The following is a 25170-nucleotide window of genomic DNA, read 5'->3' as shown; positions in this document are numbered from 1 at the left end:
GGTTAGAGGTGGAATATATGAAAGCTGGAGTGTAAAGGTAAGACCAGTATTATGGGTTCAGTCACACTACAATGCTGGCAGGCAAAGTCCGACCAGCTGGACTGAAAAGGCTGATACTGCCATCATGTGGTACAAGGATGTAAAATGACATTCTGAAGTGGAGGCTATTATTTACAATAGGGACTTAAGTGTGTGTGCTTTAGTGTGTGTGTGTGTGTGTGTGCATGTGTGTTTTGGGGCCCAGCCTATGCAGAAGGGGGCAGTCAGTGAAGTACAGCCAGCTGACACTGAGGTATGTGTCTTTTCTAATGAGATTTACCGGGCTCCAGATGTTCCTGGTTATGAAGATGTGTGTCAGAGATTTAGGAGGGTGAGACCTGCACCCTGTCAGAGTCACAGTGGGGTGCTGTTTTAGTGTCTGTCACCGCCCTCATCTCACACCACTACCACTCATAGGTGGCCTCTTAACCTGACAACACCAACACCTCTTCTCCCTCTTTCTCACACACACACACACACACACACACACAAACGCATGCTCTTGGCTTTGACACCGATGTGAATCAACATTTTATAAACTTACAAAAAAAAAGAGAAAATACAAAAGGAATGTCTATAAAAGTAAGCAAAGACACCACATATATACAAAGCAATTTGGTGAGTATCATGTGTACATAGTGTAAGAATATCAAGATTCTCTTAATGGACAAAAAAAATGACACATTGTCCATTTCGTAAATCCAGTTTAAACTGTCCAGCACATTTTCAAGGTGACATAATTTTAACAGTAAAAAAGAAGCCAGTGCAAGTGTACTAAAATATTCAAAATGGTGTATCAACATTTTCCTCAAATCACATAAAAAAAACAAAAAAAAAAAACATCTTCTTGGCTCAGAATTACTGTAGTACTGTGCCTTCTCAGTCAGAGCTTTAATGTCGAATAAGCAGACAGTGCTAGCTGAGGCACATCTTGAAGATCTCGGGGATCATCAGAGTCTCTTGAAGTGGGCTGGCTGAGGGAGGCGTCCGCTGTGCTCACCTGGCAAAGCACCATAACCGCTGACCAGGCTCCAGCATCTTTCCCTACTAGCTGGCACAACATATTGTCACCTTCCTCTTCATCGTCGTCCTCCTCCTCTCGCTGCTCAGATGGCAGGCTGAAGCTTGGTCAGGTTCCTCTGGTGCATGCTGTGGTGGCGCATCAGCTCGTCAGAGCGGGCAAACTTCTTCTGACAGTTGGACCAGCGGCAAGTAAAGGGCTTCTCACCTGACAGGGAGGGGACAAACAAGGAAAAGCAAGAGGATTCATTGCTTTAGAGTGAATTCAGTTCTTGGAATGTAGGTTTTGTTGTACACAAATTAAAGTCAAGGGGACTATTTAAACAAAACAATGCCACTGGAAGAAGAATGGAGAGGAAGAAAATAAAGGGGTACGCACTTGTTTTACCTGTATGAGTCCGAGTGTGAGTCTTAAGATGATCTGACCGTGAAAACTTTCTCTGACACGTCTCACACTGAAAGGGCTTCACTCCTGCACGGCGATGCCAGCAGTTGTTGCGGTAGCAGAGACAGAAATGAGAAGAGGGTGAGGTGAGGGTCACAGTTTTAATGTGGAGCACTCGCTGTGGAGGTTGAAAGCATTACAAACTGTGCAGGGAGATTCTTCAGTTTCAACACATTTTTTTTGTGTGGTTTCTAATGGTAGAAAATTCACAGTTTAAATTCAAATCATTAATTAAATCAATTAATGAATCATCAGTTAATTAAAATGATTAATTAAACATGTATGGTTTTCCATGTTGGATCATATATTTGAACAAATAAGAGTTGAAGTTCTAAAAGCCAGATTTATGTGGTAAAAGGAACACATTACATTAATTTGTTGTTAGGCCCGTGTCAGAAAGGTAATTTCCAAAGATGTAATTTGTGCTAATCTTGTGCTAGATTGAATTATATTGTACAAGTAATACCACTGTTTTGCGAAAATGATGATGACATCTATCTTCAAAAGAAGCAGGGGGAGGCTTAAGTAGAAGGAGAAGTGAAAGAGGGAACCAGAGCCACAACCAGGATTTCAGATATAATGAAGTCATGGTTCAATAACAGACTCCCAAAAGGAGTACAATTCTGGTGGGGAAATGCTCGATCCATTAAATATTTATTCAGTTTTTTACTGACCATATAGTAGTCCAATTTAAATGCACTGAGACTAAAAATATTTTAATCTGCCTATAAAATACCCAGCTTCTGCTTTAAAGTTTTTTACATCATGGAATGTGAACTCAGAAAAAAAAAGAGCGGGATTGTCAGTGTCCTCAGCTGTACCTGTGTGTCTGCGCTGGTGCCTCTTTAACTGGTCTGAGCGAGAGAACCTGCGGCCACAGTCTGTGAAATCACACGGGTAAGGCTTCTCTCCTGCAAAATAAAACACCCACATCACATCATCGCACAACTCACACAGCTCGACATATTCACACGTGGGCATAAGAACATCAGAACGCATCGTTTTTCAGACTTAATTTCAACAGTCTGCATGAGTTTCTTATTGTAATCCGTATCAAACGCAGCAGTTTGAGGTCTGGGCGGGGAAATCACATCATCTCACCTGTGTGTTTGCGGCCGTGCATCTGCAGATGTGACAGTTTGAAGTATTTCTTGCTGCAGCCAGGATAAGCACATACAAATGGCCGCTTTTCGTTGGCCTCTGATGACCTCACAACTGGTGGAGCAAGAGCAGCTGCTCGTCGAACATCCTGTAAGAAAAGAGAAGAAGGACAAGAGAGGGGACAAAGTTCACTTTGTATCATTTATTTACTGTTCGTCTGTGCATTTATGTTTTGCGCTTGCATATGTGTTAATCCTAACTAACTTGTAGCCCTCTGAAGACACCATGAGTGTGTATGTGGTATTGGGCACTGACGAGCATGGACTGCGGCGTTGGTGCTGTAGGGTCACTGTCGTAGCTGGATGCATGACTGCTGCAAGAGCAAAAGGAAAAATTATTTAAACACGAAATCTTAAGCGCAAAACTGATATTTTGATTTGTCAGGTAGGCAGGTAGAAAAGGTACATCCAGTCCAAATTAAAATAGTCAAAGGTAAAACCACAATAAATCCAACAGTGAGTTCAAAAAGAGTTTAATCCTGCACAGCACACACACCTCTTACCCATCACAACTTCAAAGCTATCCTTAACATGACTTTACTCTTAAGTCCTTGAAGAAGTGACATCCAGTCAAGTGTCCTCACTTAGCAAAACCTCAAATTAGCCTATAAACCACACAATAGAAGTACAAGGCCTCACAGAAAAACACACACACATATATTCACATGTGAATATGCTCTCCTTCACCCCCTGATTTCCCTAGGCAGTAGGCCAACAGCCATCTGGTCAAATCCTTCTGTTACTCCTCCTTTGCACCATCGCAAACACTGGTGAAGACTGAAGAATGAAGTGTGTTATTTAAAAAAAAAGGCTCACCTCTTAATGGAAGATGCCAGCGTGTTCATTTGGTTCCATGTTACACAATCCAGCTGAGAGGCCATTTGGTACAGGTTATCACTGCATGAAACGTACAGCACAGTCAAAAGCATTTTACATTTGTAGTAAAAAAAAAAAAAAAAAAGACTCTTTAGTTCAAAGCAATAAAATATATCATCACATTAATAACAGATGAAAGGGAATACTGCATGTGTCTTATTTTGTTTTTCTTTCTTTATTAATTAGATGTTTTTAGGAAATCCTGAAAAGAGAAAAACACCAACAATATTTATGTTACTGTGCATCCCGTCTGTCATTTCTCTTCCCTTGTGTTGATAATGAAGATGTTTCAGCGAGGGGGAACTCCAAGTTGCTCGCTTATTAACACATCCTGTCCACCCACCACACTCCTCACTGGCTTCATTAAAAAACATGGCTCTGAGCCATTCTTTACCTTGGCAGATCACACTAGTGCGCACACACACTCATGCACACACACACACACACACACGTTTCACAGAAATACACACACTTGGAGATGTGGTTGCACACTCTGCGGGGGTGAGAGCCTCCGTGCCTAGTACACCATGGACCAGTGCATGACATCACTCTGTCCTCAGTATCATTAAAGGCGGGAACCAGTTTCGGGGGAATTCTGGACGGCATTCCTTGAGAAGTCCTTGAGGGAAGGATCACGATGGCTCACTAATCAGCTCTGAAATATGTTAAACTGTGGAAAGACTCACTGATATCTGACATATATTCACTGTGTGTGTGTGTGAGAGAGAGAGAGCGCCTGTGCACGTCCCTGTGTTTGTTTGAGGGTTTCCAGCTCATGCAATAAGCAATAACAACAGTGACCACTTCCCCCCTCTTATCAACTGCTGTTCCAGTATTTGGGTTGCACATGTTCCTTCCCTCCAACAGCATCGCAGGGCGGCATCCAAAGAATTTCATCCTAATTTACCCCTTGAGATGTTTCGCATCAAAATGAAAACAAGCTGGAAACACATTCACAGGTTAAAATAAGCAGATTCCCAGCATTAACCACCCCCCCACCCTCGTCCCACTTAACTTTCACTTTCACTGAACTTGTCTCTTTTACTTTTCTCCTCATTTTTCCGCAGGGTGGATTCAGACACATCAGCAGTAGATCACTCACTGTTTGTTTTGGCCTGCTGAGCACCAGTGGGCAGCACTTAACCTCGGTACAAATTAGGATTCACAATCCAGACAGTGCAGAGGCAGACGAAGGGCTTAATGCAGGATCAGAGAGAGTTCACACTTCTAAAAATTACTAGCAAGAGAGCAAGCTGCATGTGGTGTTAGTGGAAAGAATCTGACGTTAACTGATGAGAGAGGAGTCTGAAAACTTTTGGGAAGAGTGCAATTGTACAAAAAGAGGGGGGTTAAGGCAGCAGGAGTCCAAAAAAAGCCACAAAAAGTGCATGTAGGGACAAGTAATTGTACCTGTTGTAGTTTCTCAGCAGCAGAGCCTGGCTGCTCGGACAAGATTCTGAAGGATTGTGGCAACCAAACATGGGAGACGGAGCTGGGTACTGCTGGTCGACTGAAAAAATGTACAAATGTTGCATTATAGTAGGGTTGCAACTAAAAAAATGAACAGCTAAACAACTAATTTCAATTATCAATTATTTTCTTCATTACAGATGAATTGTTCGGCCTTTAAAATGTCAGAAAACAGTGACTTCTCTAAGAAGCAGACATAATCAGATCAAATCCAAAACCAAAAGATATAAATTAATTTAATTATCATAAAAACTAAGACAGCAGGCAGAAAAATTAAGCAGTGAATTTTTAGTTGAAAAAAATATTAATCAGCTATCCAAACTGTTGCTTATTATTGTTCTTGCAATTGACAAATGGTTTCAGCCTCACTTCAAAAAGTTGCTAGTCCTCAAAATTTCCCTTAGCGGCTTAATATCTAGTACTATTGTGCTGCTAACCTTCCCCAAAGAATGATCTTATACATGAGTGTCTTTATTATTTCGTGTTCTTTTCATCAGAGCAGACTCAAAACACATTCAATTAAACATCATTTCAAAGACATATAGGCTCACTTGTGCATGTCTGCACAAATGCACAGCTCCTCTTTTCAAAGAGAGAACGGGTCAATCAGAAACAGTGGCCCTTTTCAGGTTCATAAAGTATATTGTTCCCCAGACACTTTTTGACATTCCAGCAGAGTCACATAAAGCTCCTTCCTCAAGTTATCATTTCCAGAGTCATTAACCATACGTATGCTTAAAGAGCGAGAGGGAGAGTGTGTTTATGTATGCCTGCGTATATGAATGTGCGTGCAGACAGACACGGAGTGAGATGAAGGAAAAAACGATAATAGCGATTCTGTTGTGATATGAAAAATGGCAGGTTACTTATGTAACCTTGCCGTGACATGACAGCCTTCCAGTCTGCGAGTCAATTTAGTGAAAACCCGTCAGGGTGCAGACAGTTACCTATGTTGTTTGGCGGTGACAGTGTGTCCTCGTGTTTGAAGGACAGGCTGGAGAGCTGAGGGGTGTGGTGAGACGGAGTGTGACCATAGCTGGGGTTGCTGTCGAAACCCACAGCTCCATAACCTGAAGAAAAGAGACAACAAAGAGAGAAGAAAGTTGAAATATTCTTGTTTGCCTGGTCGAGCCATTAGATTAAAGTCTAGGGTATCTGGTCAGCTATCTCAATCCCCCTGGTAGTAGCTTTTAGTCCCTGGCAGGGATACCACAGAGAGACATTCATCAAACTACTAAATCCTCTTTCCTTGTAACATATTCTTTTTCCCCCCATCTATCTTTGGCCTTGTGGTTGCAATATTTATGGCAGGTGGAAAAAGAAATCTGGCACACGCGCCACAGAGGAGCTACTGTAGAATATGCTCAGGAAAGAAATAAGGTTGAGAAGTAATGAATTGCATGCATGCTAACTTAATTTCAGTTATAAAACTGCAAAAAAATATTGTAATTATTTGAGTTCAACAGTTAAAGAAGAGTGCTATAATCGCAGATGTGAAAAAGGCCACACAAGCACATGCAACGTGTGAAGCGTTTATTTTGCACACACATAAAGCCTGCTGATTCAGGCCTGAGAGGGATGTTGAAAAGTTTCTGAGAAAAATGACTCACATGATTCTCTTACTTAAATCCCTGTAGCCAGCAGAGCGCTACGCTGAGTGTTTTATAATTTCATCAAAGGGCACTTTCCAATGAGCCACACCGGCAAACACATGTCGTTTTAAACCTCTGAGCAATGAGTTCCAACAGACAACAGACACAAGCGCTGTTTACCGTAAAGGTAGAGATGTCATATCTATGTTCACAGGAAACAGAAATTAAGTTTTATTCCGGATTACAATTCCAGATAAATAACAGTTTAACTTCCTCTGATCTGTTTTGTGCAGGACTACTGGGATTTTAAAAAAAACAGTAAATCAAGTTTCTGATACACAGTTCATCACTTTTTTCCTCATTTCAGTTTTTGTTTTGGGAATTCTTCCTCAGAAATGCTTCTTGAACGTTTCAGCGGTTTCACTGCTCAACATGGCTACTGTGTTCAGGGGACTCTTTTCTTCCAAGAAACCAGTCACTAAGGGGAAATGTATCCATGTAATATAAAACAGCATTTGACCATGCCAAGGCAACCAAACCTCTAACATTCAAAACTTCAAGGTCAATTATTCACAGTCAGTTGATGAGCCTTTTCAGTAACTTTTCCTCATGTCCTTAATTCACTGGATAAATTCAAGTTATTAGATGAGTACTGCAACATCCGCTGTGGCAGCTAAACAGGCCTTTATGTATTGTTTATGAATTTAGCGTGTTAACTTTACCCAGTTCTGGTGGGTTATATTGACCAACAGTTGGTGATAGTTTTTATATCACTGCTGCTGTTATAAAGACACTCAGGTTTTACCTTAAAATTGTGACAAATTTATTAATAGTTGTGCAAAATGATGTGCATGATATTCAAACCTGCAAAGGATACACATATTATTGACAATCACCAACAAATAGTGACATGTACATTTAAAAGGAGCTAGAGTAGATCACAATTGTTCACAATTATGTTTACTTTGGGTTACAGAGCCAACAATATTACACAGGATAATACTAACACTGGGCCAGGTGGTTTTCCTTCCGTTGGTACTGAGTCACATTAACCCAGTACTGTGTTGGTGCTATATGGACCTAAATACAGTCCATTTTGAGCCACTGATTTTTAGCGTGTGGCTTAAGCATCATAAAATACTTTTAACGTGAATCCAGCAAAGGTACCTGCACTTTAGATGTGGCCATTGCACTCAACAAATGGAAAAATAAGGTATGCAGTAAGACCTGGGGAACCCTTACAAATGATCTTCCTAATTATCTGTTCTGAATTATGAATGCAACACAATAATATATTATACTGGTGCCATGACGGTTACCGTGAGCCTGGCAGCATCTGAAAACATTCAGTTTGCAGAACACACCTGTGAAAAGGGAGTGTTTCAAAGAACTCTGCCAGAGCGTTACCAGATATCTGTCAAGCCTTTTCCCGACATGGGGCAGAATGACCCAGTGCAGTACATAACATCCTGCTCAGACACAACACTGTTGACGACCACTAAACATGGGGATTCATCATTTAAAACACATACAACAGGAAATGCAGAAAAAAACAGTGGTTTGTATTAAAACCTGGATTTCATTGATTGGTGTGTGGAAACAACTGCTCCACACACTTCACTACCCCTAAATAACATTAAGCTGATGACTGAAGATAGAGGTGGGGTGAAGGGATAATGAGCATGCTTACCCTGGTTCCTAGATGCAGGAGGACTGTCCATGCAGCTAGCCAGGTAGGTTCCATTGGGAAACATCCTTGGCTGGCCTGCAGTCGGCTCTCCGAAGGCCCCAACTCGACAGGGGCCTGAGCCTGTGAACTGTCCGGAGAAGTGCACTGTGAAGGCCCCAAGTCCACAGTGAGGGTCCTCTATCGGGTCGGTGGTCCAGCCTGGCTCCTGCTTGATGAGGGAGTGGTGGGAGGGCAAGGAGCTGTAGGAAGAGCCGGGGTGCAGGTCCAGCAGTTGGGTCCACTGGCCACCGCCAACAGACATCCCACAGCCACCACCAGCTCCCGGTAAGGACGGCACAGGGGGTGCTGGAGGTAAGAGAGTCAGATCTCGAACATCTGACCCCATCGACATGGCTCCACACGGTTCAGTCAGCATTGGTGAAGGCGGTTCAAGACACTCCAAGGAAGGAGTGATGGTATTCCAGTAGAAGACACAGCTGGGAGATAAAAAGCCACACAGTAATAAACTCCTGAAAGTTTCACAAAAGCACTACCTGAGGAAACAATAAGCATGGAGCAAAGTTTTCCGCAGGGACAAGCATCAGTGGTCAAAACGCACTACAGGAGCCATCTTTCCAACCATGGATGATGAACTGAATAATGAAAATAGCAAGGACAACCAAAATCTGGATGCCAAGTCTTAAGCTCCTTGGGTATCTGGGAGTCTGTGAGGGTAACAGTGCCTTGTCCCTCAGTCTCTATAATGTCTGACTTTCCTTACTCTCCTGAAGGCTCAAATACTGCGTAGCTCATTGGACAGGGGGAGGAGCGAGGGAGGCTGAGAAGAAGATGACTCCCTTGCCTTGCCCCGGCCAGCACAGACTGCACTTCTGAGTAGATTCTGACTAACGCCACATTTGCATGAGCGGGTGTTGCTCTATGTGTTTTGTTCAAGTTCAAGTGTTGCTCATATTGAGTGTTTGTGTTAGCGCGTATGAATAAGTGTGCGGGGGGGTGGGTGGGGGGGTGGTGTTTGTTGAATTTTTCTGAAAATGAAGAACTGCGCTGACAGATTAACAGCATTGAACAGCAACATGTGTATTAGTGAGTAAAATAGTAGTTTGTAAAAGTCATCATCATGCTGGTTTCTATGTTTGCACACATTCAAATTTTGTAAGGGATTTATAAAATGCAAATGTTTTTTACGTAAGAAATTACACAAAAATTAACCCAAAGATGAAAGAATATAATTCCAGTGAAATGTTTTGTTATCTCTACACTATTGGCTTGAGCCATCCTGTCAGGCATTCGTCATCATTTCTGACTCTTCTGACTCATCTGTTTTCTGAAACATATCCCGCTTTCAAAATCAGTTACCAACTGGATTGGATAACAATGTAAACAGAAGAGATTAAAAAAATATAGATGAGTCAGAAGACACCAAAGCATCTCGGTTTTGGTATCTTTAATTTCCACTGATGCATTAATTCTTGCTTTGGAGTGTTTCTTCTTTGATTAAATACATTGAAGGCATTTTAATGAATATACAGATGAACTGATTATTACCCACAGTGAAAACATGCAGAAAATATTCTCTAACTTTTCCCATTTTGGAAATAGCACTGATTCACTAAAAGCAATTCGCATAAACTGCATGGCCTTGGAGCAAAGCCACATTACACAAAAGGATAATTATTTATTAGCTGAGGAGAGGGGGAGTTGTGTGTGTGTGTGTGTGTGTTAGTGTGTGTGTGAGTGTGAGTGTGTGTGCATGTGTGAGCACTTAAGAGATAGAGGTTTTGACCTTAACTCAAGCTTAACTCAATGTGGAACTACACAGGAATGCAGTAAGTTGGAATATGTCTAGAAATTCAAGACAGCTGCTGTGGATCTTTTGATATCATTAAATTTGTCAGATCAGCAGCCGGTTTCCTCCTTTCTTCACAGGCTAGAAACAGTGTTGCAAATCAGCAGTTTTTAAAGATATAGCATAACAATCAGTTACGGTTGACCTATGATGAGACAACAGTGCTCTTGAACCTTTGAAACCATAAATCGCACATTTATTCAATACGATAAGATTTTAAAATGGATTATATAATGGATTATAGTATGAAACGATAAACAAAAACATCATATTGGAGAAATAAAGAACAGTTGGCCATTTTTATCAAGTCTTATCTGTCATTTTGTATTTGCTAGACATTATTTAATGAAAATAGCAAACAAACATTTATGACAGAAAGCTCCCACATCTCTCTTTGCCTCACTTTCACTGTACAGTCTTATGTGTGCATTATCCTTAATATTCATGATTAAAAAAAAGGCTTACTGACTTAGTTTTACAAAGTTATTCGGTGGGTTTTATGATATCATACACTCAATTTGAGATTGCATTAAAAATCTGCTGCAAATCTGACCAGGGACAATGCTTTGAGGAGCGTTAGCCAGCTCCTGTCATCAACATCTGGAATATAAGTCTAGGATTCCAGTGTACGTCAGTGACCCCTAATTCAACTTAAAAAGAAGAAGTGGGTGGGTGGGTGGATGGATGGATAAGGGGGAGGACACTAAAAATGGGCAACGGCAAAGTATACAAAAAGCGAGAGAGAGAGATTTTAGGAGAGCTGAAATCAGCTGGCAAGCTGCTGAGCTGGCATTAACAAAGGCTACTGTTGTCAGTCACAATGTCACTCATGTATCTTGCAATGCCCTCTTAGTTCCAATGTCTTTCCTGTTTCAGATCAGTTGAAGGAGTAAGTGTTGCAGCCCTACAGATACTCCACATTCGGGATTCTAGTGCTGATCCAGTCGTCTTACCCAGCAGTGATAGCAGCTTGTTAATAGCCGCAATTTAAGTGTCAGGTCATGCTTAAACAGAACTAGTTCGTACCACATGTTGTCAGCAGTGAATGGTGGATTTAATGTTTTGAAAAGATACAAAAATGTTGGACAGAGACACAGAATTTAGACACATTCCCTGCTTCCGACACCGTAATGCGTATGGGAAGGTAATCTCTGAAGCTACTTGACCATCTGACAGGCTTCTGAAGAAGCATATTGGCAGCTTTACTCTACAATAAACTCCAATAAAACGCCCACTCTATTTTCCCAGTTTTTGCAAAAACAAGGAAATACTGAATATGACATCGGTCATAACCTTACAAATGCTTCTACAAGCCAAACACAGATTAATGTGGGTGGTTTGTGGTCATGGAGAAGACAAACTGCTCTCCGACTTACTCTGTTCTTGGAAATAAGCAAGTGCAAAGGCAGATCTGTATCCCTGAGGAACACCCTGACATTCAGATGTCCACGTAGCTGACATCAAAATAGTAGCAAAGAAAATTAATTTCTCCCAAAACAATTTTAAAAAACCCTCTGGGGTCCACCCACTACAAACAAACACAAACTAAAATAATGTACTACATTCAAAAGGTTGTAGCACAATTAAAAGTATCTTGCCAAAAATTTCAGAGACAGTGAAACAAAATGCGGTGCCTCTGAGCCAAGGCAAATGCTGGCTGTGCGTTCCCCAGCGGAGTCTTTAGCGGGGGATTCATCAAAGGTGACAGGGCCAGGAGAAAACAACCCTTTCAGCCCCCATGACGGATGGCAGTCCCCAAATACACCCATTCTTCAGATCAATCTCTGGTTAACTCAGGGTTTAAAACAACATCACTGTGCAGAAGAAGGGAAATGGTCAATACTGCCTCTGACCCCTAACAAGAAATACTCAAGACTCAAACTTTCTACAGCACAAGTGGGAAATCTGAGAAGGGTTTAACTCAGCCGGAGAAACGTATGATAAACTACGCAGATATGTGACCTGGCATATGACATATGACAAAGAAATTACTTTTTTTCCATTTTAATAAACATCAGTATTCGTGCTATTTCTGCATTTAAAGACAGACTGTTTTGTAGGGTGCTGACTTTTAAGTTAAGATGATTAAAAATGTATTAATCTGCTGTGATATGATCATCAAAACAGCCTGAAGGAGAGGGCTGCAGGTGTTAGTTTGATGTGCTGAGAGTGGCATAAAAAAGGACCCAGTCTTTCACTTCTCTGTGTGAGCATGGAAACAAACTGATAACAAACCTAACAGCAATGCCTTGTAATGTTTCATCATTATCTGCCCGTGGCCTCTAAGAAATGGTTACTATTCAAAACAAAACAGGCAGAACAATATCCCTCTGTCTTCTCTTGCTACTTTCTCAGAGCACCCAGTTTCTGCTCTTTGAGATAACAAAATCTGAACGCTCTGGTCATCACTCATCGCTAAAGATACATTTGGAAACATTTATATTATGCCTAAAATGAATTTCTTGCAAAGAAACTCTGCATTAACCAGCATGTACATTGTTTTTCTTCCCTATGACCCACATGAAAGACAACAATCTTCAGTTTTTAATTCTCTCTCATCATCTCTGAGTGCTCTTCAAAGTGCTGCATATCAGAGTGCGGATAAGAAACAGAGAGGAAAGATGTGTGGGAGAGTGAGCATTTCCATGGTTCATGCATTAGACACAACACTGGTCCAGTGATCTTCAACACACCCACTCTTCCTTCTTCTAGATGATCACCTTTTCCCTCTATCACCAAACCTAAGGCTCCTCCCTCTCCTGTGTTCATATACATTCAAACCTGGTCAAAACGATGCTCCTGGAAATGCGAAATAAACGAGGAAATACATTAAACCAAGAACTATAAACAGTCAGATCAAACTAAAGAACTACTCCATACTGACAGTCATTAAAGGAGATGCTGGCGATGTTCTACATTTTTTATATTGTCACCAAGAAAACCAACAATGTGCACTCAGCTCTAAGCCCACTGGTTCCGTCTGAGATTGTTACCTTTCAAAAACAGATCATACAAACTAAAAAGCAAAATAGTTTGCTAAAACAGCTGGGCACTGTAATTTTTGGCAAAGATTACTAAAAGAGAAGTAAACAGTGTATTTGTTAGGGACTATTTTCAGCTGCGGCTTAAGACACAACTGGTGTGCCATGGAGTGTTAAAAGCAGCAGGATGGTGTATGTGGGACTGACTCAAAATAAACTACACTGTCCATGTTTATTGTAATGAATGCTATAGTGTTTGCACTACAATGGAGCTCGATGGCACAGAGGAGTGACCGACAGCAGGTTTTGGTTACATTTTTAACACTTATTGGTGGAGTCGTTGTTGGACTTTGTTTTTTTTAATGGTAGTAAGAATATATATAAAATATAGAACATTAACTACCAAATTATTTTGAGGGAGCACAACTGTTGGGACATTTTGTGCTTTGTGTCTCTGTCATTATGTTTGTCAGCTATCCGTTCAAAAGCAACAAAGATTTTCTGTTTACATACCTGGATATGTAGCTAGTAGTATAGACTTTTTCTTTTTTTAAAGGCAGTGTTGACCTTTTCCAAACCAAAGATAAAAATGATAATAGTTTGTCTTGCATCAACCAGGAACACTTAAATTACTAATAACTACGATGTACATCTCACTCATGGACGTTATAATCAACACAAGCTGTAATCAAGTGACATTGTGACAGTGACTGAATGTTGTCTTGAAAAACAGAAGCTTTGAATTCTGAGGAACTTCTGTTGTTTTTTGTTCATTTATTAATGAAACACATGTCAGTGATGTTAAAGCTATTCTGTTAAATGCCGCTGAACAACCTATGTCTCACCCCAGCAGGTGCCTGATGTGTCACAATTAAGGCCAGTCTTTATCACTTCTTTACAGTAAACTACAACCTCTTCCATGCTGTCACACCCTTGCAGCTGTGGTCGGGGTGTAAAAGGTCATCAGAAAACATTTCAGATATCTCTCTAGCGGTTACTGGCTGTTGTCATACCCTTGAGCCTCATTCTGAGGCTAGACAAGCAGAAGTTTATGGGATGACTCTGAGGTGTGTGCACAATGATGGGAAAATATAAAAATGACCACAATCAGCACAGAAAGTGACCTCAGATACGTGATTGTAGGGAAACACCGAATTACTGCAACTGTCTCAATCCCAGAAGGACATCATATTCATCTTTGTATTGAAATGATGATTGCTCTACTATATATTGTGTAAGCTTGTTATCGCTTTGTAAATCTAAATAAAATAATATTTCAATAATTCCTTTAAAACACTACATAGCTTTTGTGTGAAAAAAATGTATTTGTCTTCATTATTGAGCAGTTGCATTCATTATTGAGAAAGTTTTAATGGCTGTCTGTTTTCCGTCATCAGTATCATATTTATCAGCACTAATGAAACAGTCTAAATGGTATCTCAAAAGCAAAGGGTCACACAGTTTGACGTGCCTCTAATTAGTATTTTCTCAGATCTGGCATGTACAGCTTCAAGCCAAATATTGTACAATGTATCCTCAATTGAAACAAATTTGATTCTTTGTTTGACTGTGCCTTTTAAACTTGCATTGCTCCTCCTAGCCTGTGAGTGTGTGTAATATAAACACACTCTGATGACAAGAGACCACTCTATCATTAACAGAGCCCCGGTTCTACTGCAGTGACTCGATGTATCCAGACGAGAACGTCAGAATTCCTGGAAGACTGTCGCTTTTTTTTTTTTTGCTTTTTTTCCCCCTGTTGCCATTAGGTTGAAACAGAGCACACACATTCCATGTATGGGGATTAATGACCTCAGATAGCTCCACACCACAAATGCAAACTCGCTTTGATTGATTGCTGCCGTCTTTGGTGTGATATGAAGCTGGTCATTAAGTGATATGGTAAGATAACGGCGGTATTTCTCGTACCAACCTTCTTTGTCTGGTCCTGCGTGAGTTTTGCTGCATTTGCTAGTAAATTACAGCCAAGTCAGTAACATCTAGACAGCAGATAAAAGGGCAGTGACATTCTAATTGAACCAACAAAAGAAATTGTATTTCAATTAGACTAAGCTGTGATTGGTCAGCTGTTGGCAGAGGAGATAACTGATCACAGGGACTTAACAGTAGACCACAGGCACTCAGTAAGATGAGTTATGTGCATCCACATGTCTATAGCAGACAGATAGGGCATTTTTCTCTATGCACATGGAATGAGCTTTGGTGGTGTTAAAGCTGAATGAATCAACCCCTGGGCTGTAAGGGGCAGAAAAACAGAAAAACACACTTATATGTACACATATATGTCATATCACCAGCTGATGAAGCCATTGTGGCTAACCTTTTTGGTTACATACCTCACATACTGAGGACACAGAGCAACATCACCATTTATTGGGAGTCGCGTTTCTGGCCACCCGTAGGTACAATACTCACTCTCCATTTAGCTCTAGTGCCGTCCCCACCGAGTCCTGAGAAATATTTCTGAGTCCTTAGGTTGATTTTTGTCCCACTCTGTCTTAGGTGAGGCAGTACAGTACAGCGGCTTTCAATGAGCAGAGAACATGGGTAAGTGGTCAGACAGGCTCAACGGCTCCTTTTTAACATGATGTAACAACTGCTTCACATGTCAGCGCTGTTTTAGCTTAACTAACTCGTATATTTAAATGTCTACTGGCTCACTGGCCCAAATTTAAATGAGATGTCAGCTGAGATAAGTTATCAGAGGTTTTTAAGACTAATCTGTGTTGTGAAATCTATTTTAAATATCTATATGAACTATTTTGACCGCCAAGCATATTAAAATATCCAAACTAAATGAAAAACCTTAAAAGCCTTTAAAAGTATTAAAGGCTTTATAATATCTAGAAAGTTGAGAGTGTCATGGGGTTTTTCATGTCTTGGACCTTTGTAAACTGTGGACTCACCTCCATTAAATACTTTGGCTTTGTGTGTTTATTTGTCTCTCGTATACGTGTGTATGTGTGTGGGGAGGGTGGCTCAGCTTTTAAGTAATTAACAAGCAATTCGCTCCACCTAGGGAAGCAGGAAAGTTACTCATGCGGTGCACCCTGACAAGGTCACTGGCTGATAGATGAGCCTGGGCAAGGGGATTTTTCAGAGATTGTGAAGGCAGGCAGAACTGTGGGAACCAGACAATTAGTGGGTGGAAGGTAGGCGGCCATGTTGGATGATGACCACGAGAAGGCTTACATGGATACTCACCACTTGGCTGGCTGACAGGGAGAAAGCAGACACCTGGGCTCAACGAACTCTTAGCACACAGTCATTTATCTTTGAGGAGGCTGAGCAGGCAATTTGCCAGCCGTTTAGGAAGAGCATGTGCTATGTCCAATCAAACAAACATGGATGAGGTCAATATACACACACTGAAATCATAAATATTTCAGACGTACACATTATCAGAAATATTCATTTTATATTATGGTTAGTAGCCTTTTGTCTTATATTTATATCATATATGTATATTTCCTAGATCTTACTGTATCTTCTACCAAATATAGAGGTGGGATTAAACATCGTCACACACACACACACACACACACACACACACACATTTGCATAACCCAATACATGTACCTATGAACATATGGTCAAAACCTAGTGCTTCAACACTTCAAGATAAAAAAAAAAATCAAAGAAAACAGTTAGTTTAGCTTTTTACCAGCTTTCTTTGGAATTAATCCAAAGCTATTTTGAAATATTTCATAAAATTTTCATCAACTTACTTGGAAATGTATTTTCAAGCCACAAAAACAAAAGCTCAGTATTCTGTGGAGTCAGCTAAGAATCTGTCTCAACAAGGCAAAGAAAATAAGAAAACTGAGATTTAACGTAAGTTTTCCTGTTAAGGTAAGATGATATGAATTATCTTTGGCAATATTTGTAATGATTTCACAACCTCAAGAGAACTTGTGACCTCAAGAAGCAGACTGCGTGACAAACGCAGAATTACCAATACTATTCCACTGAGTTCTGCACATATACACCACCATAGAACACCCAATCCTCATCTGCGTTAGTTTCTGAAAAGATGGGTGATGTCTGCTGCCAGATGAAGTATACATCTGGGCAAGACTTTGTTGCCCTTGCCAGGTTAGATTTAGATTGATATAAAACAGACTAAATCCTAGTTTAATACATGTACCAGGTACAGACTCCTTGGAGTTAAAAGGTTTACTTGCGTCTAATATCCATGCTATTTTCAGGACATTCTGCCTTGAATATGATACAGGCTATTAAGCATCATAACACACTATGGCATTTTAAAGACCTTTTAAAGAAGACAAAAACAATGTCTCGCATGCACCTGGAGCTTCAAAGCCTCCAAAACTCTTATTCTGGACGTGAAATACACCAGGCACTTGACAACAGCTGTTAATCAGATAATGAAAGCCTCAAAGTTACACAAGCACATTTGTGGAGAAGCGGCTATAAATTCTTTGCCATGACAGGGCAGGGAGAGTGTGAGGGTGGGATTTGGTACCAGGCACTTTCCTTCCCAACCGAATGACGCATCATACCAGCATTATGGTGAAACACTCCATCAGCCATTTCCTCTCTGCACACCATTTTACGGTATTTATCCTGCTGAGCGCAACAGAGTTCACTTCTCTAACAGTAACTGCTAGGAGAAATATGTGACTAGCAGGCTTTTAAGGAATTATGACGTGGCATGATGTGTCTCCATGCATCCTCTAAAATACACATATTCTTGAGACAGATGAACTGTGAGCTGTGTCGAAATGGAAAACACTCCACTGTGTCTTCACCCTGGGACACAGCCAGCGCAACACCTCAAACGTTAGTAACCCGACTACATAGTTTTAGGGTGACCTCCTGCTCCACTTACCCTCTTCACCTCACTCACCTCAATCACCAAGTGACCTGCCAGGGTAACAATGCACAGGGTCCCGCTCAGTACAGAGGCCCAACAAGCTCACCCATAGGTCAGCGGGTGTCTGGAGGAAGAGTGCTGCCCTCTGACACTGACGGTGTTTCCGGGTTGGAAAGCTCTGGCCTGCCATGGTGGTCCACACAGATGGGCTGCAGCTCCATCAGATAACCTCTCCTGGGGATCAGGTTCACCTCTGTAACTCTCATCCAAGACATCCAGGGTTAATCTGCCGGAGTGGAAGTTAGTATCTGGATAAGATAGAATGAAATATTAGGATGTGGAGGTGGAAGGCTGGGTGATATAAATAAAAGTTAGGAGGTTGTCTGACCCCTGCAGAAAGGTGGTTGCACAAGCTGAGGCTGTGCAGCACTGGCATGGAGTTCTCCTCCCCTCCATAAAGATATTCATTGAGTATATCAATAATTCATGTGCATAATGGTGGTCCATATTTTAAAATTCACACATAGCTAACCTAAGTCAACCTTGTAACATTAGTGGAAGGGGGCTCTCCACAACAGGGGTTTTTAGGTTCCTGTGGCTTTAATAACATGACCCGGAAGATGAAGACTTGGTCACCGGTGCTGCAGCCTTTTCTTTTCCGCTCAGGTCTCAGCAGTGGTGGGAGCGTGGATTTCATCATCTAGGCTCACAAAATCACCCAAGATGAGCGTCCCGGCGTTTATCGACATTACAGAAGAAGACCAGGTACGATTCATGTCGTTAAACACTCAGTTTTCACTGTTCCGCCTGCGGATGAGTCGATAAACGGACACTAACCAAACAGATAACTTAGCACGCTAGCTAACATGCTAACCGCTCTTAGCTGCTGACAGGTACATGCTGGTGGTTAGCTAGCTACATACTGATTATGTGACACATGTGGACGATCATTATGGGTGATTACAGCGGTAAATTTACTGTTTTGGCTGTTCGTATGTAAATTGGTTGAGAACCGTTGTCATTAGCTGACTTCAGCTAGTTAGCTAGCGACTAACGCTAGCACAAATGTTCTCACAGCTGTAATGCTAGCTAGCTGCTTAGCAAGGCAGCTCAATAAACAAAGCCGGAAAAAGTAACATCCCACTCGAGGCACTCTGCTTGATAGACAGCTTGATATTAAGTTGATAACTTAGCCTAGATTTTAAAAAACATTTGTTACTTCCCACATGGCTGCAGCAGAAATCCTTGAAAATGAAAAGACAACATGACACAACGCACCTTTGTGTGTGTGTGTGTGTGTGTTGTTTTCTATGCCCACTAATACAAATTATTTTCCTGTCTCACATTACAGGCTTCAGAGCTGAGAGCCTACATCAAGTCCAAAGGTGCTGATATATCAGAGGAGAACTCTGAGGGTGGACTTCATGTAGATCTGGCTCAGATCATCGAGGCATGTGATGTGTGCCTCAAGGATGATGATAAAGGTAGGAAATGATGAAGAACACCCATCAGTTATTTAGATATTGGACAACAAGCAGTAGACTTTTTTATATTAGTAGATATTTTGATGTGTTTTACAGGGAAAACATGCATGTAATTAATATCATCTATTGAGTTTTAGTTACACTAAGTGACCCAGTAAGCTATTCCAGTGACCAAGCATGACCTATTTATGCTGAATGTGACCTGACTGTGAAACTGCCCCCGGATAGATAACACTGTCTCATTGCTCATGGCTTGTCCCTGTGTACCTCTCTGCAGATGTAGAGAGTGTGATGAACAGCATCGTGTCCCTGCTGTTGATCCTGGAGACAGACAAGCAGGAGGCTCTCATCGAAAGCCTGTGTGAGAAGCTGGTGAAGTTCCGCGAAGGAGAGAGACCCTCCCTCAGGATGCAGCTGTGAGTGCTTTTTGTTTTATTCCCTTAAACCTCTTCACAGCAGTGCCTCTCTTCATTGTTGTTTACAAAAGTCTGACCACGCATTGTGCCCACATGCATGGAAACTAATTCAGCATTGTGTTGAGGCAAAAACAATGGTCTACATATATTAGTTTCCATGCACTGCTGGCCTTATGAGCGTATCATCAGGACACCTTTAAGAGCATCTTCCTTTAAAAAATGAACAACATGTGTTGGGAAAACATGGAATTGTGGAAAGGAATCTCTCCGCTCCAACACTGATCTATTTCTTTGACGTTTTGATGTTACAGGCTGAGTAACCTGTTCCATGGCATGGATGAGAACACCCCAGTGAGGTACACTGTCTTCTGTGGCCTCATCAAGGTGGCTGCAACTTGTAATGCCATCGCCTTTATCCCCACTGACCTTGATCAGGTATATCTGTTCACCACAGGAATCACCAGAAATACAGTAGTCAGATATTGTGTATTTCCTCACCTTTCACATCTCCACAGGTTGCATTTCTCTTCTCTGCAGTTGATTTCTGATGTATGTTTATGCTTTTGGTCAGGTGCGCAAGTGGATTATCGACTGGAACCTGAACACAGAGAAGAAACACACACTCCTGAGGCTGGTGTATGAAGCATTGGTTGACTGTAAAAAAAGGTAACTACATATAGGGTCAGACGTGTAAAATTCATGTTTTGGTATCCATAGAAGCAGAGACATTAATTCACAGTGTATGATGCTGTGATAATATGGCACCAACACACAGACTTGAGCCACCATTTGATTAGCTCTGCTATTTTTTAGATTATTAGATTTTTTTTGTTAAATGTTCAAACTCTTTTCTGAATGTTTGTACAAATGATGTACTATATTTGCAAATAGAGGAAGTAGGAAGTGATCACTGGAGATGCATTCAAATGCCAGGTGTGAACTGACGTACTTGGCTCTGTCCTCCCAACACGTGTGGCAATGCCAAATATCAATAGGACCTGTGTGAGATTGTGTGTCATGAGCGTTGTCAACAATGTTTGCACTCATTTCACAGTGAGGCTGCAGCAAAAGTGATGGTTGAGCTGCTGGGAAGTTACACAGAAGACAACGCTTCACAAGCACGTGTCGATGCCCACAGGTAAACTAAGAGAGCTGGTTTTAACATTAGTCGTTGAGCCTCCAAAATGATGTACATCCCTCATACAAACATCCATCTGTGTCTCTTTTGTTTTAGATGTATCGTCCGTGCTCTCAAAGACCCCAACACCTTCCTCATTGACCACCTGCTCACCCTGAAACCTGTTCGCTTCCTGGAGGGAGAACTTATCCATGACGTGAGTACTGAAGGATGTACAATGCTTTGTGGCGTTAAATGTATAAAAGGCATCACTGGCTAGAAACTAGAGTTATTGTGCTATGCCATTCTTAGCCCATAAAGCACACCAAAATCCTCCAAATCCCCATTGTTTTTCCCCAGAACAACATTGTCCATGAGCCGCTGAAACAACCCTGTCAGTCTTGTATGTGTAGAATGCCCACGTCGGTCATGTGAACACAGTGATAAAACACACTGACGTGAAAGCCTCCTGACTGTTAACTTGGGTCCCGGAAGCATTTTTGATGTCAGTGATAATTAAGGTGCAACCCATTGTAATATAATGCCAACAAGTTTCAAGCTGAGCAGCAGGAATTTTTTGTTGTACATTGCCAGCTGAACAGGTTGAGAATATGTATGTAAAAGTATTTTTTAATAGGGTGCGTGCGAGGTTTCTTAAAACAGATTTAGTTGCTCAACAGACATTTGTAAAGGTATTGCCTTGTAGCCACTGCCATTTGTATTCTATTTATCTGCCTCAATCTCAAAACTTTCAGCCCGTATGATTACAAAGACCATCCGACTGTGTTTCTTATAGTATCTTATAATGCCATATCTCCCTCTTCTGACTCTCTTTCAGCTATTAACCATCTTTGTGAGTGCCAAACTAGCAGCTTATGTAAAGTTTTACCAGAATAACAAAGACTTCATTGATTCTCTCGGTGAGTAACATTAACTTAAGATATTTGTTGCAACATTTCTCCCCAAACATGCGTACTATGTTTAAATAACTGTACCGTAGTTAGTTTTAGAATTATAAATGGGTAGTCACATTGTCTAAGTGTATTCTAACCTAAAATGTTAGTAATAAACCTACTTTTTAATGTTGCCATTTTAAGAACATACCAGCTTTGAATTAGTATATAGTATTTTATAGTATAGTACAGTACGGTATAGTGTACATATAGTATTTTCTTTGTCTTTAGGAACTTCCTGTAAGAACAGAACTCTGTAAGATTGTAACACCGTAAAAACTCAAATATACTGCTGTTTCTGAGAGGGAAAGTTAGCTTTGGAGTTGAATGTAATTTGTTTCTAAGAAGTTCTTCTGTGTAAATACATCTGTGCTCTTCTAAAGTGCATTTAAAAACCACGTTTCCACTGTTTCATTTTTTTTTTTTTTTAAACACAGGCTTATAGTAAGTTACATTATGTTATTGTGGGTTTTTTTGGCAACTCTTCTGAGCCAGTGTAGCGTGTGCTCTGTTGACACTGAACAGGAATGTGTGAGTGTCAGCAGTGTGTCTCTTTCTCACTACTAAAGGCTTAGGTGTAATTACTAGCATGTGTAGGATGGACTCTCAAAACAGACAGTGTGGAGCGGTGTTTGTGTTAATGAGTAGATTCCCTGACTGCATGCTCCTGAATGCAGAAACAATTATCACAGGGAAACTCCCCGAGTCAAGAGTAATCGACTGTGACTGTTTTGTGCTTAATGATCCCTGCGTGTTGCTCTCCAGGCCTGTCTCACGAGCAAAACATGGCCAAGATGCGTCTGCTGACATTCATGGGCATGGCAGTGGAATTCAAGGAGATCTCCTTTGACACCATGCAACAGGAGCTGCAGATTGGAGCGGATGACGTCGAGGCTTTTGTCATTGACGGTACGAGCACTTCACCCCAAATTAATCTTGACTGTCTACCCTTGTTAAGTGTGCTGGCAGTTTCTCACAAGCACTCACTTGTGCCAAAAAAAGTTCTGTCTCCCTACTTAAACAAAGAATGCGGCGGCGATCGTGGGTGGGATTTTACAAACTTACAGCAAAAAGATGGCCTAGAACCCAGAATAGCATTTTCAGTATTTTGTAGCTGGGATTAGCGTCCTCTCCAATATAATTTTCTGGTGCGTCCACTCTTAAAGCACTCTTGTGTCAATGGCATGTTTATTGATTTCTGAAAGGAATTTGCGGTCTCTTTATTCCCGTCCTATCTGCTTTTTCTTTCTAGCTGTTCGTACCAAGATGGTGTACTGCAAAATCGACCAGACGCAGCGAAAAGTTGTTGTGAGGTAAGCAGTGTCATCAAACTGTCATGCGTTAGATTTGGACTAAGTAAATATCTGCATGGGAGGGGCAGTGGTGGTAAATGTAGGCTTGGTACTAATCCAGACCTGATGTACTTGGGAAAAGGAGCTGAGAAGCAATTGCTTGCAGAGAAAAGGAGCACGTGCTTAGAGAAACAAGATGATCGTCTAAAAACTGGTCCTAAAGCGGTCCTAATACTCATGGTGCAGCCGCCTTAGGGCTTTACTACAAAGTGAGATTAGTTACCAAGGTTTGTTGAGGTTAAAGCCGAGGTTTTCTGTGTCACGAAGGTGGCTCTCTTTTAGCCCGGCTAGATCACCGTGGCAACTTACACTGCAAACTTAACCTGGTCCGTACCAGGTTATGTTCCAAGTTTCACCTTAAATCAGCTGTAAAAAGCCTCTTTTCCTGATGACGTTCTCTATGAGCGTTATAGATTCTCAGCTGAGGGAAACTGTTATGCAGTAAACTATAAAATGTGAGTCATGATGCCTTTTGAAGCTTGAATGCTGTGAAGTTACGGTTGGCTCAGCAACTAGCGGACACCACAAAGTTTGTTTTACACCGCTGGTATTACAGCTAATGGAAAATAGATCAGTTATCACAGATAACATTTGGTCAGTGAAATCAATTTCACTTTAATTTGACCAAAAGCAAGAGAGGAGAAAGCTAACAGCAAAAAACATTATTACATAGACAACATTTCAGTCCACAGTGTGCAGCTACTACGTTAGAAATAAACGTGAGTCACTGATTTTAACTTACTCTGCAAGAATTCCTCTCTTGCCTTATTTGCAACAACAGTTTTTAATATTCCTCATATTTCTCCTCATAACGACGCTTTCCTCCCGACTGCAGGAGCAGCATGTGATCAGTACTTTTTTTTCTTGTTGAGAAAACATTCAGCGATTTGCGCAGAGGAATTATAATATTATAAATAATACTTCGACGTGTGTGCGTCAGATTTTGTTTCTGACTTTTTCATAACTCGAATTAACGTCTCACTGGCATTCGAACGAGAAATCTTGAAAGCAAGATTTGCATAAAAGGGTCTGGAAATCTGTTCATGTTAAAAACATCTTGAGATTCACTTTCAGATGATGTGTGTTTTTTTTCTTTGTCTTCATGGAGATTTTCATTTGATCTTTTTCCTTGTCGTTACAAGGCTAAAACAAGACTGCAAACATTAACGAATTAATTAGGATTAGTTTGTATTCCTGAATGTGGTCAAAGCAGTGTGGTCTGTGTGTTCAAGGATGCTGATGAGTTTATTGCGCTGTTGTTTGCAGAGGAACACGTCATCCGTGCAGAAGCTAGAAAAATTATTGTTTGTAAATCTTTTCCTTTTAGGTTTTAATACAGAGTCCAAGTCCGTCTTTCTTCACAGTTGCGTTTACTTTAGAGCTACATATTATTTCGTCAGCGTTGGAAGAACCCACCTTGGCCCACATTTATTTTGTCAAATGAACGTCCTTGCTTTTCTGTCTCCACTCAATCAGCCACAGCACACACCGCACCTTTGGCAAGCAGCAGTGGCAGCAGCTGCACGACAGCCTCAGCTCCTGGAAGGCCAACCTAGCAGCCGTCAAGACAAGCCTGCAAGCCCTGTCACCTTCTGCTTAATTCCACCTTAACCCGACTGTCTAGACTGCCTGACCCTCTACTCTTTTCTGCTCTCCAAATCCCCAGACTGAAATGATCAGTTTTTATATTCATCCAATAAAAGAACAGTGGAGATAACATGTGATTGCGTCTTTTTGAATTATTAATAGTTTGTTTTTGTTTAAGTTAAGTAACACCCACAGTAAGTTGTTTAACTTGAATATGACGATCTCAAATTTTGTGAAACAGCCAAAAGCTTTACAATGCCAGCGCCACTAATGGATAATACACA

General features: G+C 41.1%; 2 protein-coding genes across 3 annotated transcripts; one reads left to right on the top strand and one right to left on the bottom strand.

The window, feature by feature from the left end:
* Positions 1–633: 633 nt before the first annotated feature.
* Positions 634–9018, bottom strand: wt1b (WT1 transcription factor b). Of its 2 annotated transcripts, none has more exons than XM_070840034.1 (9): positions 8293–9018; positions 5958–6080; positions 4951–5050; positions 3481–3561; positions 2870–2978; positions 2606–2753; positions 2326–2415; positions 1439–1531; positions 634–1267 (listed from the first exon to the last, which is right to left on the bottom strand). In XM_070840034.1, the coding sequence occupies exons 1-9, from the start codon at positions 8705–8707 to the stop codon at positions 1146–1148; spliced, it is 1281 nt and encodes a 426-aa protein (XP_070696135.1). In that variant the 5' UTR covers positions 8708–9018; the 3' UTR covers positions 634–1145. The 2 variants fall into 2 exon arrangements, with proteins under 2 accessions (XP_070696135.1, XP_070696216.1); XM_070840115.1 differs by having other exon boundaries at positions 1448–1531.
* A 9606-nt stretch (positions 9019–18624) lies between these two features.
* On the top strand, positions 18625–25016 carry eif3m (eukaryotic translation initiation factor 3, subunit M). The gene is made up of 11 exons (XM_070834168.1): positions 18625–18742; positions 19329–19461; positions 19739–19877; positions 20189–20312; positions 20449–20543; positions 20932–21015; positions 21112–21211; positions 21833–21914; positions 22713–22856; positions 23200–23260; positions 24776–25016. The coding sequence occupies exons 1-11, from the start codon at positions 18701–18703 to the stop codon at positions 24897–24899; spliced, it is 1128 nt and encodes a 375-aa protein (XP_070690269.1). The 5' UTR covers positions 18625–18700; the 3' UTR covers positions 24900–25016.
* The last annotated feature ends 154 nt before the right edge of the window (positions 25017–25170 follow it).

Source organism: Pempheris klunzingeri, chromosome 1, assembly GCF_042242105.1.
Source record: "Pempheris klunzingeri isolate RE-2024b chromosome 1, fPemKlu1.hap1, whole genome shotgun sequence".
Taxonomy (NCBI): Eukaryota; Metazoa; Chordata; class Actinopteri; order Acropomatiformes; family Pempheridae; genus Pempheris; species Pempheris klunzingeri.
The sequence above is the reverse complement of the archived record's forward strand: the minus strand, read 5'-3'. Positions and strand labels throughout refer to the sequence as shown.

What these genes read in the sequence shown, in the direction of transcription:
- wt1b (XM_070840034.1), bottom strand. Translation starts at nt 8,707, where the DNA reads ATGCTGACTGAACCGTGTGGAGCCATGTCGATGGGGTCAGATGTTCGA. An exon ending in GTCACCGCCAAACAACATAG is followed by an intron (nt 5,051 to 5,957) that starts GTAACTGTCTGC and finishes ACATTTTTTCAG; the next exon opens with TCGACCAGCAGTACCCAGCT. An exon ending in GTGTCTTCAGAGGGCTACAA is followed by an intron (nt 2,754 to 2,869) that starts GTTAGTTAGGAT and finishes CTTTTCTTACAG; the next exon opens with GATGTTCGACGAGCAGCTGC.
- eif3m (XM_070834168.1), top strand. Translation starts at nt 18,701, where the DNA reads ATGAGCGTCCCGGCGTTTATCGACATTACAGAAGAAGACCAG. An exon ending in CCCTCCCTCAGGATGCAGCT is followed by an intron (nt 19,878 to 20,188) that starts GTGAGTGCTTTT and finishes TTGATGTTACAG; the next exon opens with GCTGAGTAACCTGTTCCATG. An exon ending in AGGGAGAACTTATCCATGAC is followed by an intron (nt 21,212 to 21,832) that starts GTGAGTACTGAA and finishes ACTCTCTTTCAG; the next exon opens with CTATTAACCATCTTTGTGAG.